Source organism: Diprion similis, chromosome 8 (assembly GCF_021155765.1).
Source record: "Diprion similis isolate iyDipSimi1 chromosome 8, iyDipSimi1.1, whole genome shotgun sequence".
NCBI classification, from domain to species: Eukaryota; Metazoa; Arthropoda; class Insecta; order Hymenoptera; family Diprionidae; genus Diprion; species Diprion similis.
Window position 1 is genome coordinate 10,878,663 of NC_060112.1, and position 21,363 is coordinate 10,900,025.

At 34.2% G+C, this 21,363-nt stretch overlaps 2 protein-coding genes and 1 long non-coding RNA gene across 3 annotated transcripts; 2 read left to right on the forward strand and 1 right to left on the reverse strand.

Annotated features, from left to right (window-relative positions):
- Positions 1-3,783: 3,783 nt before the first annotated feature.
- On the reverse strand, positions 3,784-11,179 carry LOC124409644 (kinesin-like protein Klp61F). Its single transcript, XM_046887398.1, has 16 exons — positions 11,035-11,179; positions 9,679-9,826; positions 8,802-8,951; positions 8,570-8,730; positions 8,139-8,288; positions 7,716-7,952; positions 7,225-7,600; positions 6,867-7,138; positions 6,614-6,753; positions 6,351-6,469; positions 5,766-6,110; positions 5,444-5,671; positions 5,186-5,365; positions 4,819-5,041; positions 4,495-4,631; positions 3,784-4,312 (listed from the first exon to the last, which is right to left on the reverse strand). The coding sequence occupies exons 1-16, from the start codon at positions 11,097-11,099 to the stop codon at positions 4,187-4,189; spliced, it is 3,057 nt and encodes a 1,018-aa protein (XP_046743354.1). The 5' UTR covers positions 11,100-11,179; the 3' UTR covers positions 3,784-4,186.
- Positions 4,862-20,270, forward strand: LOC124409647. The gene is made up of 3 exons (XR_006929528.1): positions 4,862-4,872; positions 17,913-17,919; positions 20,113-20,270. It is a non-coding gene; the product is annotated as an uncharacterized LOC124409647 (long non-coding RNA).
- On the forward strand, positions 11,583-15,600 carry LOC124409645 (pre-mRNA 3'-end-processing factor FIP1). Its single transcript, XM_046887399.1, has 4 exons — positions 11,583-11,806; positions 12,777-13,694; positions 14,675-15,015; positions 15,156-15,600. Exons 1-4 carry the CDS (start codon positions 11,636-11,638, stop codon positions 15,274-15,276), a joined length of 1,551 nt encoding a protein of 516 aa, XP_046743355.1. The 5' UTR covers positions 11,583-11,635; the 3' UTR covers positions 15,277-15,600.
- Positions 20,271-21,363: the final 1,093 nt, after the last annotated feature.

A 21,363-nucleotide genomic window follows, 5' to 3' on the forward strand; every position in this document is an offset into this window, starting at 1 on the left:
AAAAAGTAAGGCTAACCCCTTTGGATTTTTGGCGAAAATTTTGACGATTCTGGAAAGTGCTGCAATCAATTTGTCGAGGCACTATTCCGACGTAATTTTGCGAGAGGAATCGATTAAGCGCAGTCCCAATACGCTGCGAGCGATAGCTGAAAAGTTACAGCCGAAAAACTCATGATTTTCATCGTCATTTCTCTGCTGCTGGTCCTACGGTCTTTTTGATGTGTTTACTGAGTTCCTGGGGGTCAAATTACTCTAGAGATGGTCATACAAATCGATTCGGAAACGAAAAATTTTCGGCTCCAAAAATGAGCGCAAAAGTAAGGCTAACCCCTTTGGATTTTTAGCGAAAATTTCGACGATTCTGGAAAGTGCTGCAATTAATTTGTTGAGGCACTATTCCGACGTAATTTTGCGAGAGGAATCGATTAAGCGCAGTCCCAATACGCTGCGAGCGATGGCTGAAAAGTTACAGCCGAAAAACTCATGATTTTCATCGTCATTTTTTTCCAGCTAGTCCTACGCTCTTTTTGACGTGCTTACTGAGTTCCTGGGGGTCGAATTACTCTAGAGATGGTCATACAAATCGATTCGGAAACGAAAAATTTTCGGCTCTAAAAATGAGCGAACAAGTAAGGCTAACCCCTTCGGATTTTTGGCGAAAATTTTAACGATTCTGGAAAGTGCTGCTATCAATTTGTTGAGGCACTATTCCGACGTAATTTTGCGAGAGGAATCGATTAAGCGCAGTCCCAATACGCTGCGAGCGATGGCTGAAAAGTTACAGCCGAAAAACTCATGATTTTTATCGTCATTTTTTTCCTGCTAGTCCTACGCTCTTTTTGACGTGCTTACTGAGTTCCTGGGGGTCGAATTACTCTAGAGATGGTCATACAAATCGATTCGGAAACGAAAAACTTTCGGCTCTAAAAATGAGCGAAAAAGTAAGGCTAACCCCTTTGGATTTTTGGCGAAAATTTTGACGATTCTGGAAAGTGCTGCAATCAATTTGTTGAGGCACTATTCCGACGGAATTTTGCGAGAGGAATCGATTAAGCGCAGTCCCAATACGCTGCGAGCGATAGCTGAAAAGTTACAGCCGAAAAACTCATGATTTTCATCGTCATTTCTCTGCTGCTGGTCCTACGGTCTTTTTGATGTGTTTACTGAGTTCCTGGGGGTCGAATTACTCTAGAGATGGTCATACAAATCGATTCGGAAACGAAAAATTTTCGGCTCTAAAAATGAGCGAACAAGTAAGGCTAACCCCTTTGGATTTTTGGCGAAAATTTTGACGATTCTGGAAAGTGCTGCAATCAATTTGTTGAGGCACTGTTCCGACGTAATTTTGCGAGAGGAATCGATTAAGCGCAGTCCCAATACGCTGCGAGCGATGGCTGAAAAGTTACAGCCGAAAAACTCATGATTTTCATCGTCATTTTTTTCCTGCTAGTCCTACGCTCTTTTTGACGTGCTTACTGAGTTCCTGGGGGTCGAATTACTCTAGAGATGGTCATACAAATCGATTCGGAAACGAAAAATTTTCGGCTTTCAAAATCAGCGAAAAAGTAAGGCTAACCCCTCTGGATTTTTGGGTCAAATGTCTACGATTTCGAAAAGTGCTGCGAACAATTTTTCTATGCACCATTCCGACGTAATTTTTCGAGAGAAATTGATTGAGCGCAGTTCCAATACGCTGCGAGCAACGGGTCAAGAGTTACAGCCTCAAAACAAAACGTTCGTTTTGTTGGATTTGCTGCTGCTCGGCTCCAGTCTGTCATTCCACTGCTGTTGATCGTATTTTTTTAAGCGTTTTCTGAGTTTCTCCGGGTCCAATTAGTCTCGAGACAGCCGTACAAATTGGATTTTTGGCGAAAATTTCGAAGTTTTTGAAAAATGTCACAAACACATGTTTTATCCCGTATTTCGACATAGTCATGCGAAAGGACTCTACTGCGCATAGTACGGAATTGCTGCGATCAGCGGGTCAAAAATCGGAGCCCAAAAACGAATGACTTCATATCCCCACAGCTGTTGGTAATACGAGATATTTACCGCCGTTTTTCCTTTTTTGGGGTTTTAGTCTGGAAATGCTTATTTGAAGTGATTCCAAGACGAAAAATTCCAGATTTTGAAATTCCAGATTTTGAAATTGCAGAAACTGGAAGGTTATTCCAGTTGGATATTTCCATCGAAATTTTTTTGATTTCGAGTAACGATATCATTAATTCCTGGATACCCTTTATCGTCGTAATCTCCTGAAAATAATTCATAGCGCATAGTTCGCAGCCATTCCGACTAACCGGTCAAATGTCACGGCTGCAAAACATCACATTTACACCAGGTTTTCGAGAAGGTGGGAAGAATAATGACAATCTCAAAGGTACAATATTTCATTTTTATTTCATCTATAATATCTTTGTTGTGGTACAATTGTTTATGTTTCAGTATACAGTACGTATACAGTACAAATAATATGCAATAGCCAATAACGGTATTTAAGTTCGTTGACTCGGGTGAGTGACCGCGCCGACTGAAACGCAACGAAAACTTGAGAAAATCGTTACCCTACCGGTCATAGACATTCACTTTTCTTGCACGCATAGTGGTCTGAAAAAATTAAAAACATTCTACATGAGATATTATTCTTGAAATGGTTGAATTTTTCACATTTCATTTTTCTTCGTTTTATTATACTTAGCGAAAGGAGCATTTATAATTTTTTTTCAATTTTCATACAAATTGGTTCTTGAGTTATAAGATCGAAAAATTTCGTTCTTTCAAAAATCATTTGAAAAATTTAAACACAAAGTCTTTCGAAAATTCATAATTCTATAACAAATTGAAATAAAAATTTCGAAATGCATCATAAATATTGTAAGTGAATATGTAAGTAGATATTCGTGTGCCACAGTTATGGGCTTCTATAGTGAATTCAATTCTGTTCCGCAACAGATACTTTTTTCCATCCAGTCAATTGTATACCCATATCAGTGGACTTATTATTTGTTCTGTTATAATTAAATACTCACATGAAAGAATTACCAGTGAAAAGTTCTTTCAACTTTTTCGATTCTGTGCATTTCAGAACCTGAGCCTTTTCAATGGCAGCAAATTTCCATTTATAAAACAAAACCATTTTAAATATATGCTGGGGGCACTTTGGCCTACCAAGTCAACACTTTCCAAATTCATCACCCAGTCTTTAATTTTACTAGCCATTTTACAAACCGATCGAATGATTAATTTAAAAGCATTACGCATGTATACTATATTTTTGATCAATTTATTACATTGTGAATGTTTAATGTCTGAATGCATACATATAATTTTTAAAGTCTACATTTATATCAAGATTGAAGCCAAGAAAAATATGAAGTTGAACTAGTTTTGTTCCACAAAATTCGTGCGTGCAAACTTGATAATTAGTTTGCAACTCACTGAAAATATCCTAAAAGCTTATCCACGTTAGTGTTATACTTCAATAATCGTTTATTTGTAAGATCCTGCGGAAACAGTTAAATTCACGTCTTTCTTAAGCATCTGTTTTTGTAGAGCCTTAATGTGATTCATCTCAACAGGAATATCTTTCTACGTGCATAAAAAAGGTTGCAATTTATATTATATCAGATTTACAATTAGAACGATTAATTATGAAGGTATAATAATCAACAGCTGTCTTCATAAAATCAATGTAGATATGATATTTGTAGTACTAACTTTCGACGTATTAAAATATAATTTTTTTTCTTTATATTAGTTTAGTTTAGTTTTATTGAGCTGGTGATATTGAAGGAATTTTGACAATATGTTTATAAAATATTTCTTTCCATGTATTGCGTTAAAAATTTACAGCTTGATAATACATTATTTTTACGATGTAAGTTCACTTTCTTATATTTATACAGAGATGTGGCAATCAGCTGGAAGAAATGAAAATAGTTTAAAGATTATACTATACTAGGATTGTAGGTTTGTAAAATATACATAAATCGGTTACTTGCCACATCTTTCTCAAACACTTCGACCCTACACGTACTATTTATGACATTAATTTACTAATCTTTCTTGTTAGACTTATGAAATTGACAGCTATCAGAAGTAGAATCCTACCTGATAGTGTGCTTTTGGCCAGCCTAAGCAAATAAAATTGGATAATAAACACGAACACCGAAAGGGTGGAATTTATTCAGTTGTGCGGCCCAAGAATATTCCTATCAAGTAGATTAGATGACCTAAACGTAGGTACTATCTGCTTTGGTTGAACAATTCGAGACTTTACATGCTCTCCTCTGTTGTTTTCTTTGTTGCAATTCTATAAAAGAAGCAATATTATTAAACCAATGTATCAAATCATCTTGTGAGATTCACCATCACTTTTGTCGATAAAATATGAGTTTACTGTATTGATGGTGACTGAAAATCAATGTGAATATGAATAAAAGATAACTGTATTTTACCAGAACGATTAAATTATTATGACATAGCATCACTGACCTCGTTATTAGTAACGACTTCGTTATTAGTGACGGCGTCGTTCATTGAAGTACGAAAGCGTTGAATTATTCGCTGATGAGGTGAGGTTTCAGCGAGCTCTTTTGGATAGCGATACTCCGTTTTCACTGGTGTGCTTCCTACGATTAGTATTATCAATGTTATTACACGTAGTACAAGTTTACCATTTTTGGAATGTAGAATAATGAATAAAGAGATCTAATTCAAAACATCATTCCAATCTGTGAAAACTAGCTCGATTTAAGGACGATTTATGTGAAAAAGGCTACTGATAACGAAACTAATACTTCACTCATCCTGCTATACCTGTGGAAATATCTTTGCGGAAGTCTTCGGCAATGAATTTATCAACTTGATGTTGTGTCATGCGTAATTTAGCAGAGACATCAGCTGCCCACTGAGTCGCACTTACACCCTGTTCCTCAAGTTTATGCTGCAATTCATGATTGAATTGCCACGCTTTACTTCGTTGGGACTCCATAAATTCTTCATGATTCACACTAGCATCTGTGACTATTTGTTTCAACACCTGGTAAACACGTTTATTACAATTCAAATTTAACAACAGTATGAATATTGTATATAAATTTTGTAATGTTACTCACAAATAAGAAATGACGTTTTGTTGCCATAACGCCAAAAATATATAAATCTTTAGATTGAGTTTGCTTACTTCAGCACATGACAGTATTTTTTGCCGCTCCTGCTGAATTGCTTCTTGTAATTTAGCTGAACGCTGTTCAGCTACTTCACAATGTTTAATCCAAACTGTACTGCTGTCTCGAAGTTGGATTTGTAGTTCATCTACTAATTTACACCCATGAGCAGCAACAGTATCTGCTATTGATACAGCCTATAAACATACAATGTAACGGATAATGTTTTCATTTTGACATAAAGTACTTGGTATCGTCAAGAAAAAAAGTGTTACCTCATCAACACCAATTTGTACTTCATTCTTGACAATGTGAATTCCTTCTCTGACTCTATCCTCATAGCTTCGTTCACTTTTGACAATGTTTTGACATGATTCGATTGCATCAGTATTAATATTGTCATTGATTTTGCCAATGTCCATTAAAATGTTAGTAACCTCTGTGTGTTTTGCTTCGTTTGATGAACACATGGTCGTAAATTGATTACATAAATTCTCGAATGCCTGAAAATATGTTACATGATAATTGAACATATTATATGGGAATAACAAAACAGGCAGTAACACGTAGCAATATATTTGAAAACTTCCAACCAACCCCTTTGAATGACTTGCTATTCTGAAGTATTTCGTTTTCTTTTGTTTTTACTGCTTGAAGGTGTGCCTTGACGTTTGTGATGTTGTCTAAAAGCCGTTGGCTGCTCATTGTCAAATTATGGCAGATACCTTTGTTTGCAAATTCTACGTATGTAGACATTTCTTCCAATTTTTCTTTTACGAATGCAGATAAGGTTAGCAATTTCTTTTGCAGGGTAGCTTCGATTAGTTCCGCAAGTTTTGGTGCCAATGTCAGAGATATTTCATTGAGAAGTTGACTTTCGTGACCAGATACAGTGGTAATGTTTTGCAAGTGTTCATTTATCCAGGCTTGGTACGTGTTGAACTGAATACAATAAAATTCTATGTAACTATAAACCAGTCACGGATATTTTAACTTGCTAAAAGAACAAGTTTCCGTTGAAGATTACTACTAAATACTATTATAGTGAATTATTAAAAATTAAAAGTGTTAATCTTTTCATGTAGGTTTTTACAAAATAAACGATCCTTATTTAAACTGAAAATTGTTTTAACTTGAATTTGGACGTCACAGTTGAGATTTGATTTTAACCAAAATACTCACAGAACAATCTGCATGTTCAATTAAAGTTGACTTTGCCATAGATTGCTTGTTAACAAGATCTTTAGAGACATGTTGAATTGCAGTGTCGATACCGGCATTTTGTTCTCTTAGTTGTAATCCTACAAGTATTTAAAAAATAAAGAAGAAATTTAACGAACAAAAACCTCAAGTCAATAAATTGCTGCCTCATGACACGATAAAACGAATTGTTCGGAAATTTTTTTAGATTATGTGTAAAGTGTAACTTGTGATTATAAGCTTACCTATATCATTTTTTGTGTTCATACAAACTTGCAGCAGATTCTGGGCATATTCGATGCAGTCTTTCTCGATCTCTCTCACTCCCTTTGTGATGTCCTGCTGAAATTGCTGTTCAAGTCTTTCATTCTCTTGCTCCACTTGACTGTAATCCAATAAGAAAATACATTTATTCTTTGATCTTCCTACTATAATAAGCGTATTTACGAAACTAACTGCACCAAGTGAACACAACTGAATTATTAAAACTTTTCTTACGTTTTGCGATTAATTTTATCATGGAGCTTATGAGTATCACTGATGGCATGATCAGCTACTCCTAGTAACTGTCTTGCTTGAGATGATAGAAGTCTCTCAGTTGCAGCATGTTTTTTGACTAAGTAAGCAGTTTCATCACGTTCCTGTGTAGTCTTCATTAATTCATTTTCAGTTACTTTCAAAATACCTTCAGTATTCACAAGTTCTGTTTGTGTTTTACACAATTCATTTGTACGAGCTTCAAAAGTAGTTTGTAACTCGTTAAAAATTTCCTAGTAAACACGGTATTAACATTAGTTGGTAGATACTTTTCAATAATTATTTATATGTACAATATGGCAGAAACAGTTCTACGTACATCTTTTTTATTCATCTGTTCTTCCAAGGCTTTTATGTGATTGATCTTATCAGTGATATCTTTCTCCATAGAATCTATTTGAACTCGCATATCATTAAAATTTTCGTGTGCTAAATAAACCCCATTGCGATCTCGGGTAGCCAGAAGATCGCGTCTCAGTCTTTCGATTTCCTCAGTATATTCTTTAAGGAGTGCTTTCTTGGATAATTTTTGATTGAGTTCTGGTCTATTAGTAATGTTTTTCGCCCGATGTGCATAGTCCAAGGTGGAAAGTGTTTCTTCCAAATTAATACTAGCCGGTGACACAGTAGCGATTATTGAAGTTTTGGTACGACCTCCGAGAGACTCTTGAAGTAATCTTGTCAATTTTGACTCTCTATTTAGTTGAGAAGGTATGTTATAGTTTTTTATATGAAAAGTGATCAGATTATTATTTACACAAAATGATATTAAAAATTACAAGTAAGTAGAAAAAAATGCACCAATCGTACCGATAAGGAATATGTGGTGCTCGTTCAACAAGCGAAGTAATAACTCTACCAAGGGTTAGTAGGGATTGATTAATATTTCCTGCTTCTCTTGCTCTTCGGTCCACAGCACCAGATCTTCCTACATTTTCACTTCCCGCCAAGTCAACCAGATTCAATTTTCCCGTTTTCAATAACTCTTCCCCATCGACTGTATTTTCTTTCATGTGTACCGTAATTGAAAATACAGTGTGAGATCGACTGTAATGCACAAATCCAACTTTAATAGTACTGTCTCCATAAATCTATTTACAACAATGGTGACTTGAACAAAAAACTAACAGTACAACACACATCTATAGATTAAAAAAATTTCACTATACTAAGAGAATTTATTTCAACAGTAGAGGAAATGAGCGTGATTCTTAGGACACTCAATTCACTGACCTCGATTGTGCATTCATTAAAGTAGCAGCTGTCTGTCGTTTTTCTGAGCCTTTTTCGAGTATTTTATAAACTTCGCGTTTATTATGAACTGTCACTTCTTCCAATCCATGGATTATAACTGCCCCCTTCTTAGAAGCATCCTCGTACAATCTACCAATATGAAAAGGTATTTCAGAATAACCAATGAATTTCGTAGTAGTAACATAGAACTCAATAAAGCAGAGTGTAAAAAATAAGCATTTTTTCGTTGAGATGAAATAAAACCTTCCAAATAAATGTATTTTCAAATCTTACATATGACTGAAATGTTTCTCTGGAAGTGCTCCGATCTACTTTACTATAAACTGTTCTGATCGAATTTCGTAAGTTCTTGTTATTCTATGCTTAGATATTGATGATGGATTCTACTTTCTAGGATATATGAATCAAACCTTATTTTAGATGTGTCGTCGTTTGGAGAGAGAAGATCAAATAACTCCTCATTGTACAATTCAAGAAAACTGACACGTACTGAATATTCCTGCACATCCAACGTATACAGTTCATCAAATAGATGACTCAAAGACCGAGGTATGATTCCTGCATTTGTGTCCTGTGAAAACAGATTCAAATATTTTGAAAGCTGAAAAAAAATCAAATTAGAGAAGATTTTTGTCTGCTTACACTATTCCAGTACAGAGATGGGTCGTTACTAACACCTTCCATGGTAAAAGTTTTACCTGTACCAGTTTGTCCATAGGCAAAAACTGTACAATTATAGCCTGCCAAAACTTCTTCCACTAAAGGACTAACCACCGCTTGATAAATACTGACCTGTGAAAAATAAAAGACTAATTAATTGATAAAATAACCGATGGAAAATTCAAGCTGTTGATTAAATATTCTAATAAAAAGTAACTTATCAACATTTTTATTTATTTCTGTAATATCTTAATAACTTTTAGACTTTTACTTATAAAGAAGAAATTAGGCTTCAAGAATTTTTTGCTGTCACGAAGTCGAAGAACAATGGTGAGATACACTGTATATTCCAGAACAGGTTTACAAATTCATTTCAACTTGATGTGAAATTATTTGTCCATTATTTCGAAAAGAGTCTGGAATATTTAGTAAGTCATAAAACATCAGGTAGAAACTATAGGAATAGTTTTCACTGCTTTCACAGAAAATACCATAGAATTGTAATGTGTTGTAAATCCGATTGCAGTTTTGAAATACAACTGAATGTTTGAGCGCTGCGCAACTGGGCACCGCTCTAAACGATTTTACCATACTGAGGATTCCACATACCCAGCACTGACCTGCTTGAACTCAATAAAAAAGGGAACCACGAAGCTCTCCAGGTCAAACCATTGCAACCGTTAAACGCAAATTACTTATTACAGGGTACATCTAGAAACCTTAGTGAAGGTTTTTCTTTTTTAAGTTCTTTTGCTAATAGACGTCACTATTCGAACAAATAAATATAAATTCTTAATTCAGCAAACGAACCCCAATCACAACAAATATAAGTACAACCGATGTAAGAACATAGTCTTACCTGTTTAGACAAAGGTCCAAAAACTTTGTCAAACGTGAATTTCCTAGAAAGCTTGTCCTGCGGTTTCTCATACACAATAACATCTTTGCTAGAAGGTACTTCTACCACTGTTGAGGATTTACCCAACTTTTCCGCATCGTTTGCTGGTCTGTAAGTAATAAACACTGCACAATTAGCATAAAACAAATTTTTCGGTTCAGTGTTCGTGAAATTCAATTTTGCACCTTGTTTCGCAGGCATAAAACGCAACTTCACGTATAAAAGTATGATCAAAATTATTGTCTTCTGTTTATTCTATATTAGAAACATCAATGAGCCATATAATAAATAAAAAGAAGTGAATGTGATTATTCATTATATAAATTGTTGAAGTTGCTCATGTTTGTTATGATTTGTTGTTACAATTTAAAAAACACCTACTGACGTAAAAAAAAGTGAACATTGATCATTTAATATTTGATTTGTTAAGGTTGCTAATATGAAAATTCATTTATTTTTGGAATTTGAAAGACAACTATAAATCTAAAAAAAAAGTGAGTATTGATTATTTATTACGTGGATTATTGATGTTAGTAATATAGAATAAATAAAAGAAAATTATTTTAGTTACGGTTCCATGAATCCGGTTTATTATATGTCATTTTTAAAGGAATATGCTTAGGTTGGGGGGGGGGTCTATCCCCCCACCCCCTCTCCCTCCCCGGGGGTTTTCTCGCCCACTGGTCGCCACCCGATACATTGCAATAATTTATGTCTAATTATTATTTCTGTTATTCTTATTCCATTGCTAATTCTCCTTATGAATTTTACGCATTCTGCATCAGAAAATGGTGTTGACAACTCATACATAGAATCGTTACACCCTCGTATACTGCAATCGCGAGACACTCGGGCCGGCTTCGCTGACCCACGTGCGCGACTATTATATTCAGTCACACATGCGATTGTTGCGAAAAATACCATTTTTCAAGATTAAAATAACTCCGAAAAAAGTTTTCTTTCTGGTTACTACGTTACGTCAAAACTTGCTCTTCAATTACAATTTATAGTACCACTCACATTAGAACTTTCAGGATGTTTTTTTTTTTTTTTTGAGAAACAAATATAAGACCAGTTCATTTGTGTACAGAGAAGTATCAATGCTTGACAGAAGTATTTAACAGAGGATGAATCCACAATGAAACGTCGAATGAACCATTAAATACTTTGGTGAACAGGATTGAGCAAAAAATTAAATACGTAATTCATGAAAAATGAAGGGTGAACGTCTAGGGATAATGATTTGTGATTGTACTGCTTTTTGAACGACACATGCAATTCATGCTTGGATTATTTTTGCTTTATTTCAACAAGTACCTGACACGAACGAAGACTTGAATGTGTTGGTTTTTATCCTTTTTGCTTGCCCGCATTTCAGTCATTTTCAGTCACAAGTAGTAACAGGTATTTTGCTACACAGGGGAGAATTCCCGCAGGATCAGTTTAGCTTTAGCGTATACAATTCTATCCGTTAAAGCAAACTTTTGAGTTAGGTGATTGAAACAACTGCCGCCAGAGGTACAGCCGTTTAAATGGCTACAGAATATTACAGAGGAGCACGGTGTCCGGTGTTCATTACTGAAACGTGGTTATGTCCAAAGTAGATTTCCTTTGGTTTGTCCAGGGGTGCATTCCGAAATTAGCTCCCAGCTCTATCTTTGCTAGTTTCTGAACGCACCCCAATTGTGCGCAGATGTCCCCAGCTGATTTCATAGGATCCCTAGTAACCTTAGTGTTGGGTTGAAACATCGGGTTGGAACCTATCTGAAAAATTACAGAGTCAAATAATTGGCTTTACATCGTCAAATGGATGAACATTTATTAATTACTACGAAAATTCAGTTCGCAATTATACTTGTGTAGTGTCTTGTTGACATCATGCCAACCGTTGTGTAGCCGGGGCCCGGGGATTGGAAAAATGGCGGATGAAAGCGAGGATCAGTGGCTGTACGGTGATTCGGTAGATGGAAAAGAAGGTTCCTCGGCTCAATCAAGTTTGGAAAACTCAAGAAATGAAGATCCTCCCAGCTCACGTCAAGAGCCGCCGGACTTGGGTGCCCAATTACCGTTTTCCGACGGACCCCCAGGAGTAAGCATCTCACCTAACCTACATTTTGACTTATTACATTGCCGTTCATTATTCTGGCCCGTGTATTCGCCAATTCATGTGAATTCAACTAGACGGTACTGTTAAATTTTCCGGCATGGCTTCGGTATGTCCTTAGTTGAGCCCATTATTTGATGTATCCATTTTAGTAGGTAGTTAGGAATAAGTCTCGGTTATAGGTTAGTTGAACTGATTCCTCGCCGTGTTCATAGATTTTGATACATGATCGAATGTATTTTACCGTAAAATTGCTATCTACGATGCTTCTCCACTTATAAAATTCAAAATTCTGGAAAACTGCTGATTCAACGCAAATAATGAAAATGGGTGAAAAAGACATTTGATTCAAATAATATTCAGTTCTAAAATTGACGAAAAAATTATGGGAAAGTACTCAAAATAACTTGAAAATTAAAAAACCTTACAGGATTCTACTTTGGGTAATGTTCAAGCGAAGCATGAAGTTGATTGATAATTTCATTCACAATGAAAATAAAAGTCAAAAAAAGTTTTCAATTACATCTGTATGCTAATTATTAAAGCTTGTTATGACATGAATAAACTGCCAACTCGTAGACCTAAGACAAATTTGTCAAATTCGTCATTGTGACATAAAGCATTATAAACGGAAATCAATGGATTTCTTGTATAACCTAGGATTTTACGAAAAAAAAGAAACCATTACATAGTTGTGGTCCAGTAAGGTCTATTTTCGAAAAGTCTATGGATGAGAAATCAAATTGACCATGACCCCTTTATCCCGATGAAACGCCATGTTATATTTCATCATTTATACTTCATGATGAATTTTCTACATATCCAAATTATTCAAAAAACGGAAAAAGCAAATTTGCAAGCTAATATTTGAAAAGATGATCCAAGAGTATCTCCAGTTTTTTTAGTCGGTTAATCAGTGCATAGCAATTTACAAATATAACGTACTTTTTGACAGGTATCTGAAGACACCGGCCCTCAAGAAAATCATCGAATGGGAGAATCGGAGACTGAAGTAAATAATGCAGATCGAGAGAGTAACGAGAATGGAACAAAAGAGATGTCAGGTCAGGAAGACGAAGAAGCAGCAACTGATTCTGATTCAGATGACGACGTGCACGTTGTCATTGGTGACATTAAATCCACTCCGGCGTATAGCAGTCTAAATATCAAACGCGGTGGAATGCTAACGGCTGCAACCGGTGCACCAGATAAGCTGAACAAGCAGCCAGGAAAATTCAGCATTGATGAATTTGAAACAATTGGAGTCATCAATGGAATGCCCGCCCATGAATTCAACTTGGATCAGCTTGAAGATAAACCATGGAGGCAGCCTGGAGCAGATATAACAGATTACTTTAATTATGGTTTTAATGAAGAAACATGGCGAGCATATTGTGAAAGGCAAAAACGAATGCGTAGTGAATCTGGGGTTGGGTTAATACTCAATGCTGGAGGAGGAGGAGGCAATAACCCAGGAGGAGGAATGCGGGTGCCTCAAGTAGCAATTACTAATGATAATAGTAAGTATTCCGGAATCATGGGACCCAAGAGAGCTGGTCCACCGCCTGGGCGCAAAATGGCAGGGACCATAGACGTGATTGGAAGCTCTGGATTAGCCTCCAGACGAAACTTAGATAAATCACCACCTAAAGAAAATGTTATTCAAGTAATGACTGCTGATAGGAGGGAATACTCTAGGAAACCTGGTTTTCCTGACATGAGTGTTCCTCCTCCTGGAGCAGGAATGCCACCTCCCTTTGATATGCCTCCGCCGGGATATGCTGGGGAACCACCGCCTTTTTACATTCCGGAAACTGATCCTTACTATCAAAGCTACGAACCTACGCAGGACAGTCAGTGGGGAAATGATCCTGTGAGTAGTTTTTGTCGCTCTGTTTTGAAACTATATATCACAAAAATTGACTGTTTTTCAGCAACACTTACTGGACTGATTCTTTTGTATTAGTATTTCGATACTAAATACAAATCTAATATCTCCGTTTTAATGTACACAAAAATGTAGAATGATGAGAAAATTTATTTATACATTTGTATACGTACTTTCAAGAAAGCACAACTTTTAGAAATAATCGCGATATATTGATTTTAATTGTTTTAACTACGCAGTTCATTATTAAAAAATATGTACGATTAAAATAATCAGCAAATGTGATTAGCTTGTCTATTCGGTTTAGGTAAAAGCTATATCACAGAAAGTGCCACGTGTAATTTTGGAATAAAAAAATACAGGTATTCGAATTTATAGCGCAATTGCAGGAGTCGTGCAATGAATGTATGCACCATGATATTAAGAATTCGAAATGATGTATAGGTTCGTGTACTTTTAATAGTCTCTTTGCCGAAACGATAGATAAAGTACGTTAATATTTCATAGGTTCGAAATTTTGGTAGTCTTGGCTGTATTCGTTGAAACTATTTTTGGATGATGCTATTTTGACCAAACCAATCATTTTGTGACTTTGCATTTTTGTGAGTAAAAATCTATTATTTACTTTTGATTACAGAAAAATCACATTCTATGTACATACCTATTGTTCATTTCGATTGAAATAGTGCTTGTTTAGTTTTTTTATTTGTTTCAAAAGGATTTTTATGAGTATTGTGATGATACCTTACGATAAATACTTGGCAATAGCCATAAGTGGAAACTTCCAGTTATTTTAGGACGGTTATTTTAGTAAAAAGCTGCAACACGAAACTATTTTTTCAACAAATTCTCTTTAAAACAATCAGTTGTTGGAAAATATTTCCCGCCTAAATGTATATTAAACAAATACGAAGTTATATTTTACTACCTATTTAGTGAATGGTTGAAATTATTTTCTATTTCAGACATGGCAACCAACTAATCTTGCAATTCCATTAACGGAAGGTGAGGAAGACAAAGATGCTGGCCCAAAAACAATTCCTACAATGGTTCCGCCGATAGCAATACCGACTCTTTTACCTCCGAGAGATCCTAGAGAAACGAGAGATCGAGAAAGAGACAGAGATAGAGATAGAGACAGAGATTCCATGGTGCGAGATAGAGAAAGAGACCGAGAACGTGACAGAGAACGAGAGTCTGTGTCAAGAGATCGGACAAGAGAAAGGGACACAGAGTCTATCGCGAAGGAGGAAGATAGGGATAGAGACAGGGATAGATCTAGATCTCAACATCGCCACAAAGAAAGGTAATTATTTCATCAGATAGAGGAGTATTTTCAATCTTTGGCGATCCAGATATTTTTTTTTCTGTAACACGAAATAAATTTCGACTTACTGCTGCAATGTGGAATTCTTTTGACATACTATAATTATACATACCTTCCAGGCATAGGCACAGATCAAGATCGCGTTCACGTCGGCATAAATCCAAGTCACGGAGTCCAAGTCGACGTAAAAAGAAATCCCGTCGCTCGGAGCGGGAGCGTTCCAAAGAAGAAAGTGAATAGCCCTGTTCATTTCCAATTTGCTGTATGATTTTATCAATAACACATAGTGGCAAGTGGTTTTTTTTACTGTACCATACTACTTACCATTTTACCCCATGCTCCTTATCAGTTATTCTACGAGAAGTACATGGGTCATTGACATGAAAATCAACGATTCAGTACAGTGTATTATAAGAGAATATTCTGATAATTTATGTCTGAATTTAATGTATATTTTTTGCGATACATTTCAATAATTAAAAACTATACAAAAATATTCTCTACGTTGAGGTATAGTGAACATTTTGTTGACGAGAATTAAAACAATAAATCTTGAAAGCACAGGGTGAATTGTACTCTATTTTGTTATAATTTCCTGACTAATGTTTTTCGTGATGAATGCACATCCAAAAATATAAATAAATGAAGCTCAAGGTAAGTAGTTAAAGTTCATAAATTGGATCATGAGGAACCGTTAAAGCTGAAACGTACCTGTTGATACCTGATTATTTCAAAAGCTGCCGGGTTTCTTTGAATTCTTTTCCTGTAAGAACAATCCATTAACTGCTCTGCCAGACAAATCTAGCATCTCTGCTGATTGAGAAGCACTGGGTACTAGTTCATTCTGAAATCCTAATTAAACACAGTCATTATATGAAGATATTTATATTCAACCCTAATCGGAACAGAGCCTTTTGCTTCAAATTCTGGTAGTTTTAAGTGCATATTAATGTGAATGCTAGCATAGTTCGTGAAAGTTGTGTATCGTAGGCAAATGCATGCAAATTTGATATTTACATTTTATATTTTTACATCTTACTGTGTTAATATTTTCCTATATTTACATGTCAAAGTTTAGGAGATGAATAATAAGAAATAAATCAATATAACTCAGAGCGGTCATTCCACCAATAAAAAATTTCTAGTTTTACCCATTAGCTACTTTTTATAGTTAACTGTAATGTTTTGTTTTACAAACTTAAATGATAAAAGACGCCTTAAGGATTAAGAGGTGAAAATTAAAGCCAAAAGCTGTGGGTAATTCCCATTCAATGTATGGTTTTATATCATAATGTTATTACAGAAATGGTACTTCGTTAATAATTAAGAGTAATTATATTTATCGGTAAATCACTTGCGGTTTAAATCAATGGATCGATCTGTTGTCGAAACAATGTGGATCATCGCACATGCGTCTTTTTCCCAACTACATATTCCGTTTCTTTGTTTGTTACTTTTTTCTTCTTTTTTTTTAAATCTCCAAAACTTCATCATACACAATGGAAAAAAATGTTACATTTGTACAGCCATCATATACATGTTACATTTAGATTACCGTTAATTCATTACCATTTTTTAAAATACGCATGTTTAAGTGTTCGTGTATGTGTATGTGCGCGCGCGCACGTTTGTGTATGTGTGCTGCAAGGTGTTTAGCATGTGTCTAGCTATGAATGAAATGCTGCTAGAATTAAAACAAACTAGCACGACTATATCATGTGTGTTATTGAACTTGGACCGAATTCTAGAAGTGTTCCTATGGATATACAAAATTTGTGTCTCAATGAAATATTACTTATTAGGCACTGAGATACTCTAATGCCAGATAATTATTAGGAACATTTTTTTTTTCATCTACCCATGATTACAAAAATGGATAGTTAACTCTGGCATAGAATTCTTCTGCCGTTCCAAAAATGCGAATCAAAATTTATAAGATTTTAGAGAAGCTCAAATCAGATGTAACAATTCAATTCTACCATTCAACTATCAATATACCTTCAGAATGTTTTAAACGAGATAAGTTCTGTAAAATTATTGTATTGATCTTGTGAATACAATCATGCATTAATTTTCGTAAGCTTGTTGAAAGTTTTGTTTTTTTTTTCGTTCATTTTGAAGCAAAATATTAAATGAAATTTAGTATATTCATAGTAACGTTCCTTATTCAGATTTTTAAATGTAAGCTATCCTGCGTGCAATTAGTTTTGAGCTGAATGGCGAGTAGAAGAATAAATAAGATCTAAGGTAGGTACTCATTGCGTACAAAAAGAACTTAACTCAAGCGACGAAAAACGAAATAATTAATAATTATAACGATTAATTAATTAACTCCATCTACATCGCAATCTGCCCTCGAAGTGCAACAAACATTATTTATAACTATACTGAAGTATTTATAACTTGGTTAATGGATTATTTATAACTTCGATAATTATCAGAGGTGATTCTTCACAATGCTTGCCAGAAGCCCGCAGCAGTAATGACTTTAAAGGGTAACTTGATAGACTGTAACTTTTTGAAGTCTTCCGAGTTAAATGCAGTTGCAACTTTAATAAACAAAAGTGAAAAGAAAGAACAAATAATTGAAAGAAAAGTATTGATCTCTGAATGCACCAATGACACAACATGAAAAGTATGCCATAGGCCTTGCTGCTGAGTAACAAACTAAATAATATGAACACTAATGACAAAATAACTTAAATATGACCAAATCGTAGTAGAAACGCTCCAATACTTTTCAAGAAAGTACAGGAAAAGAATATTGCATGCCAGTGTTATAATATGCACTTTGCGCATTACGAGTGGTAATAGTTTGTCGAATTAGATATAGAAACACCAGATTCTCAAACTTTTTACAAATTGGTTATTCTTAGATCTCATGTATTAGAAATCAACTCAATTATTTTTCTTCTATACCACGTTGGAAAATTTCATCCAACACTCTTGTCCTGCTATACAGTTCATACTACCGATTATAGTCAAAAACGAGAAAATATAAATGAATTAAAGATTGAAAGATAGGAAACAAAAGTAAGACAAACTGAAAAAATGATTATTTAAGGATGGCTTTGTTTAGCTTTTTAGCATTTATATCTTGTAAAAACATTCATCTTGTAATGTTCGGTTTTTTTATGCTTTTGGATATTATCTATTTTTGTTAGGTGTTCAAACTTTGTGGACCTACCATGTGAGTCGGATAATAATAGTGCATTTAATGTACTGTTCTTGATTGCTTGTTTTAAAATGTTATATAATGACATATTTCTACTCACACTGCACTGCCTGTTGTAAAAAACATTGTCGAAAATGATTTTTTTTTTGTGGCTATTTCATCATCTTTCTACATACTATACACTAATATACAAGTTATTCAATTTTTCATGTACCTGTCCATCCCACTTATCTACTTATTCTCGTCTATTTCAAATATACTGCGTTCAACGACCTTACACTTTTAAATCTTCCTGGTCCGTAATTGTATGCTGCTATAAAATTTAACAATTTTTCAAGACATTTATTTCGTTCTTGTTAAGTCCAATATTTTTTCAAAATGAATTTTAATCCTTTTTGCGGGATACACATTTGAAACTGAAAAATGGCGAATGTCACTTTTGCAATTTGTAAATATTATGCAGTTGTTAAATTGACGCTTATGTTAGCGTAATGTAATTTACTTATAATTTTGAATGAAGTAGTATTGAATGTAATTTATTATAACAGCATACATTAAACCAGTGTACAGTTTTTTTTAAATTATCTCTAAGAATAAGAGTTTTATTTTTGTATTTTATGTATTGAAATATAGTAATTTAGAGAATAGCGCGCTACTGTACATCAGTCTTAACATCAGGGCGCACAATTCCCGTACTTTCAAGATTTAAAGAATCTATGATTTTTTTTGTCAACTGTGTTCAGCGGCATGGCAGTCGGAACCGGTGGGTGTCTACAAGTGGGAGGTCGCAGATCTGTTATAATACAATTAGCATGTAGTAAAATCATATACAATTGTTACAATGTTTAAATAGTACTTATTTTATATATCAATAGATTAAAGTTAGATATACAGATATATATATATCTATATATATAATCAATATTTATATGCTACTCAATATTTCAAATTTTTATGTTAAGAGTTCGGAACTCTTTAAAATGAGAACGCCCATTACATTAAAAGAGTCAGTAACAAACCATCAATTTTCAGAATTTTTGTCGGTCCTGAATCTAGCGCAGTGAAAGGAAAAAAATATGAATACCTTTATGCAAAGCGAATCACCATATTTATCGACAGAAAAAGTCTTCACGTTCATTTTCACAACTATACGTCCCATTTCAATACAAAAATAATCGACCTTTCTTTCACCACTTCAAGAAAAACTTTACTGTCAGAACATGTGAACGTTTTCAGCCCGTATCACAATTACGCATGAGTAAAGGCTGGGAATAAATTTATATCTTTTAAATAGTTATTAATAATTTAGCTTTGAAAAACTGGTGATCACGAGAAGTGAATTAGTATGGATGTAATAGAACAGTTTAGTCCGTCAGATTTTAAAGACTGTGGGCCATCAGTTGCGTTTAGAACGTGAGACATTTCTTTCTGTATATGCAAAGCCTCTTTCGAGAGAGTGAATCGAAAGTTTGTAGATGTAGGTGAGATGCATATAACGTTAGAATGACAATGTACAAGAAGTTTTCGACAGTTACTAGATTTACAAATATAAACGCGAAGACTTGCAGTATATGAATCACTGGGTGAAATATAATTTCACTATAGCCAACTAAGTATGCGAATTTTTGAATATCAAGTATTACAAATAATTTATAAACTATACAGTGAACAATCATTCCACACAAAAGGCGCCTATATCTCTGCAATTAAGAGAATCAAAGAATGTTGACGTCGCTGACTACAGTACAGCAACTTTAACTAATTAATTTTAGCTTCAGTGTTTGCAAGTTCTAGTTAATCATTTTTACTTTATTAAAAAATGACGCGGCGTTTTATTTTCGACAATAACGAAAGCTTGACACCAGAACAAAAATGCCTGATTCACAAATTACGCGACCTAGTACAAGGTACAAAATGCTCACCACTAATGAGATTTTAATTAACGAGAAGTAAAACAAATGGTAAAAGTTTATCAATAAAATTATCTTAGGAAAAACAATAACTATGAAATACTTTATCATTATCCATATTACTAGTAATGAGAAAAAACTGCAGCAGATTGTCAAACACTCATGAATTGGTAGGAAATCTGGGAAAGCTGATGTTTCAATGGTTTTCAATTTGTATGGATAATAAATAATGATTGTAAATTCATCAGAGCGATTTAACTAATGCGAGGGGTCTGAATAAGATGTATTTGAAACAAGTATACTTGCTGTAAAATCTACCAACAAAGTATGAAGCACTATTATTCTTTTACGAAGTGCATCTTTGTAAACCAGGCATAAAATAACAAAGATAATTAATAGATTGAAAGGCTGTGTATTAAATGCAGTTTTTTTATACATGACCATGCCTCTGTTTGGAGCTGTCGGCCAATATGTTTTTTTTTTCACTCTATATAAAAAATTTACACTATTTATAATCAAAAATGTTAATAAATTGAAGGAGCTTAAGTAGATTAAAGATATAGCAATTAGATATTAATGTTTTCACTAACGCTGATACTAAACATTAAGTAAGGTCAGGGTGTCTATATTACCATATTTATAATGTGTTATGTCGGTTTGCTTATCTATATGTATATGTGTATGTATATATATATATATATATATATATATATATATATATATATATATATATATATATATATAGTCTATTCCTAGTGATTAGTAATAGTCATCATATATAATGAATACAATTAATAGAAAGAAGCGTTAATCAAATAATATTTATAGTAACATAATAGTAATAATCTTAGTAATAAGACATGAGAGAGATTTTGCGTTCGATTTCCAGTTGGTTTTTTTTTTCTTTTAATCCGACGAGATAATAATGCGATAAAAAATGCGTTTTTTTAATTTACAGATGACGCGTGATTTACAGATGAAGGAACCGTATTCCTTATACTACAATTATATGTTCATTTTAATATTTTTATATATTTATAATTTGTGTGTTATTAATCCTGTCAACGAGGGGTTGCTGGAATGTCTGTCAGTCCGGATGTGGTGTGACGTCAAATTCGTTATGCATAGGTCTCGAAATGCCTTCTTCTGGTTATACTTTAATTGAGGGATCTTTCAATGTAGAAAGTCGATAGTCGGTAGTGTTGTAAAATAATAAAGTTTTTTATACGATGTCTAAGGCTA

Coding starts and splice junctions, on each gene's coding strand:
- LOC124409644 (XM_046887398.1), bottom strand. CDS start 11,099: ATGACTGAAATGCGGGCAAGCAAAAAGGATAAAAACCAACACATTCAA. Junction 8,952..9,678: donor TTGGACCTTTGTCTAAACAG/GTAAGACTATGT, acceptor TATTTTTCACAG/GTCAGTATTTATCAAGCGGT. Junction 4,632..4,818: donor CCGCAAAGATATTTCCACAG/GTATAGCAGGAT, acceptor TACTAATCGTAG/GAAGCACACCAGTGAAAACG.
- LOC124409645 (XM_046887399.1), top strand. CDS start 11,636: ATGGCGGATGAAAGCGAGGATCAGTGGCTGTACGGTGATTCGGTAGAT. Junction 11,807..12,776: donor TTTCCGACGGACCCCCAGGA/GTAAGCATCTCA, acceptor ACTTTTTGACAG/GTATCTGAAGACACCGGCCC. Junction 13,695..14,674: donor GTCAGTGGGGAAATGATCCT/GTGAGTAGTTTT, acceptor TTTCTATTTCAG/ACATGGCAACCAACTAATCT.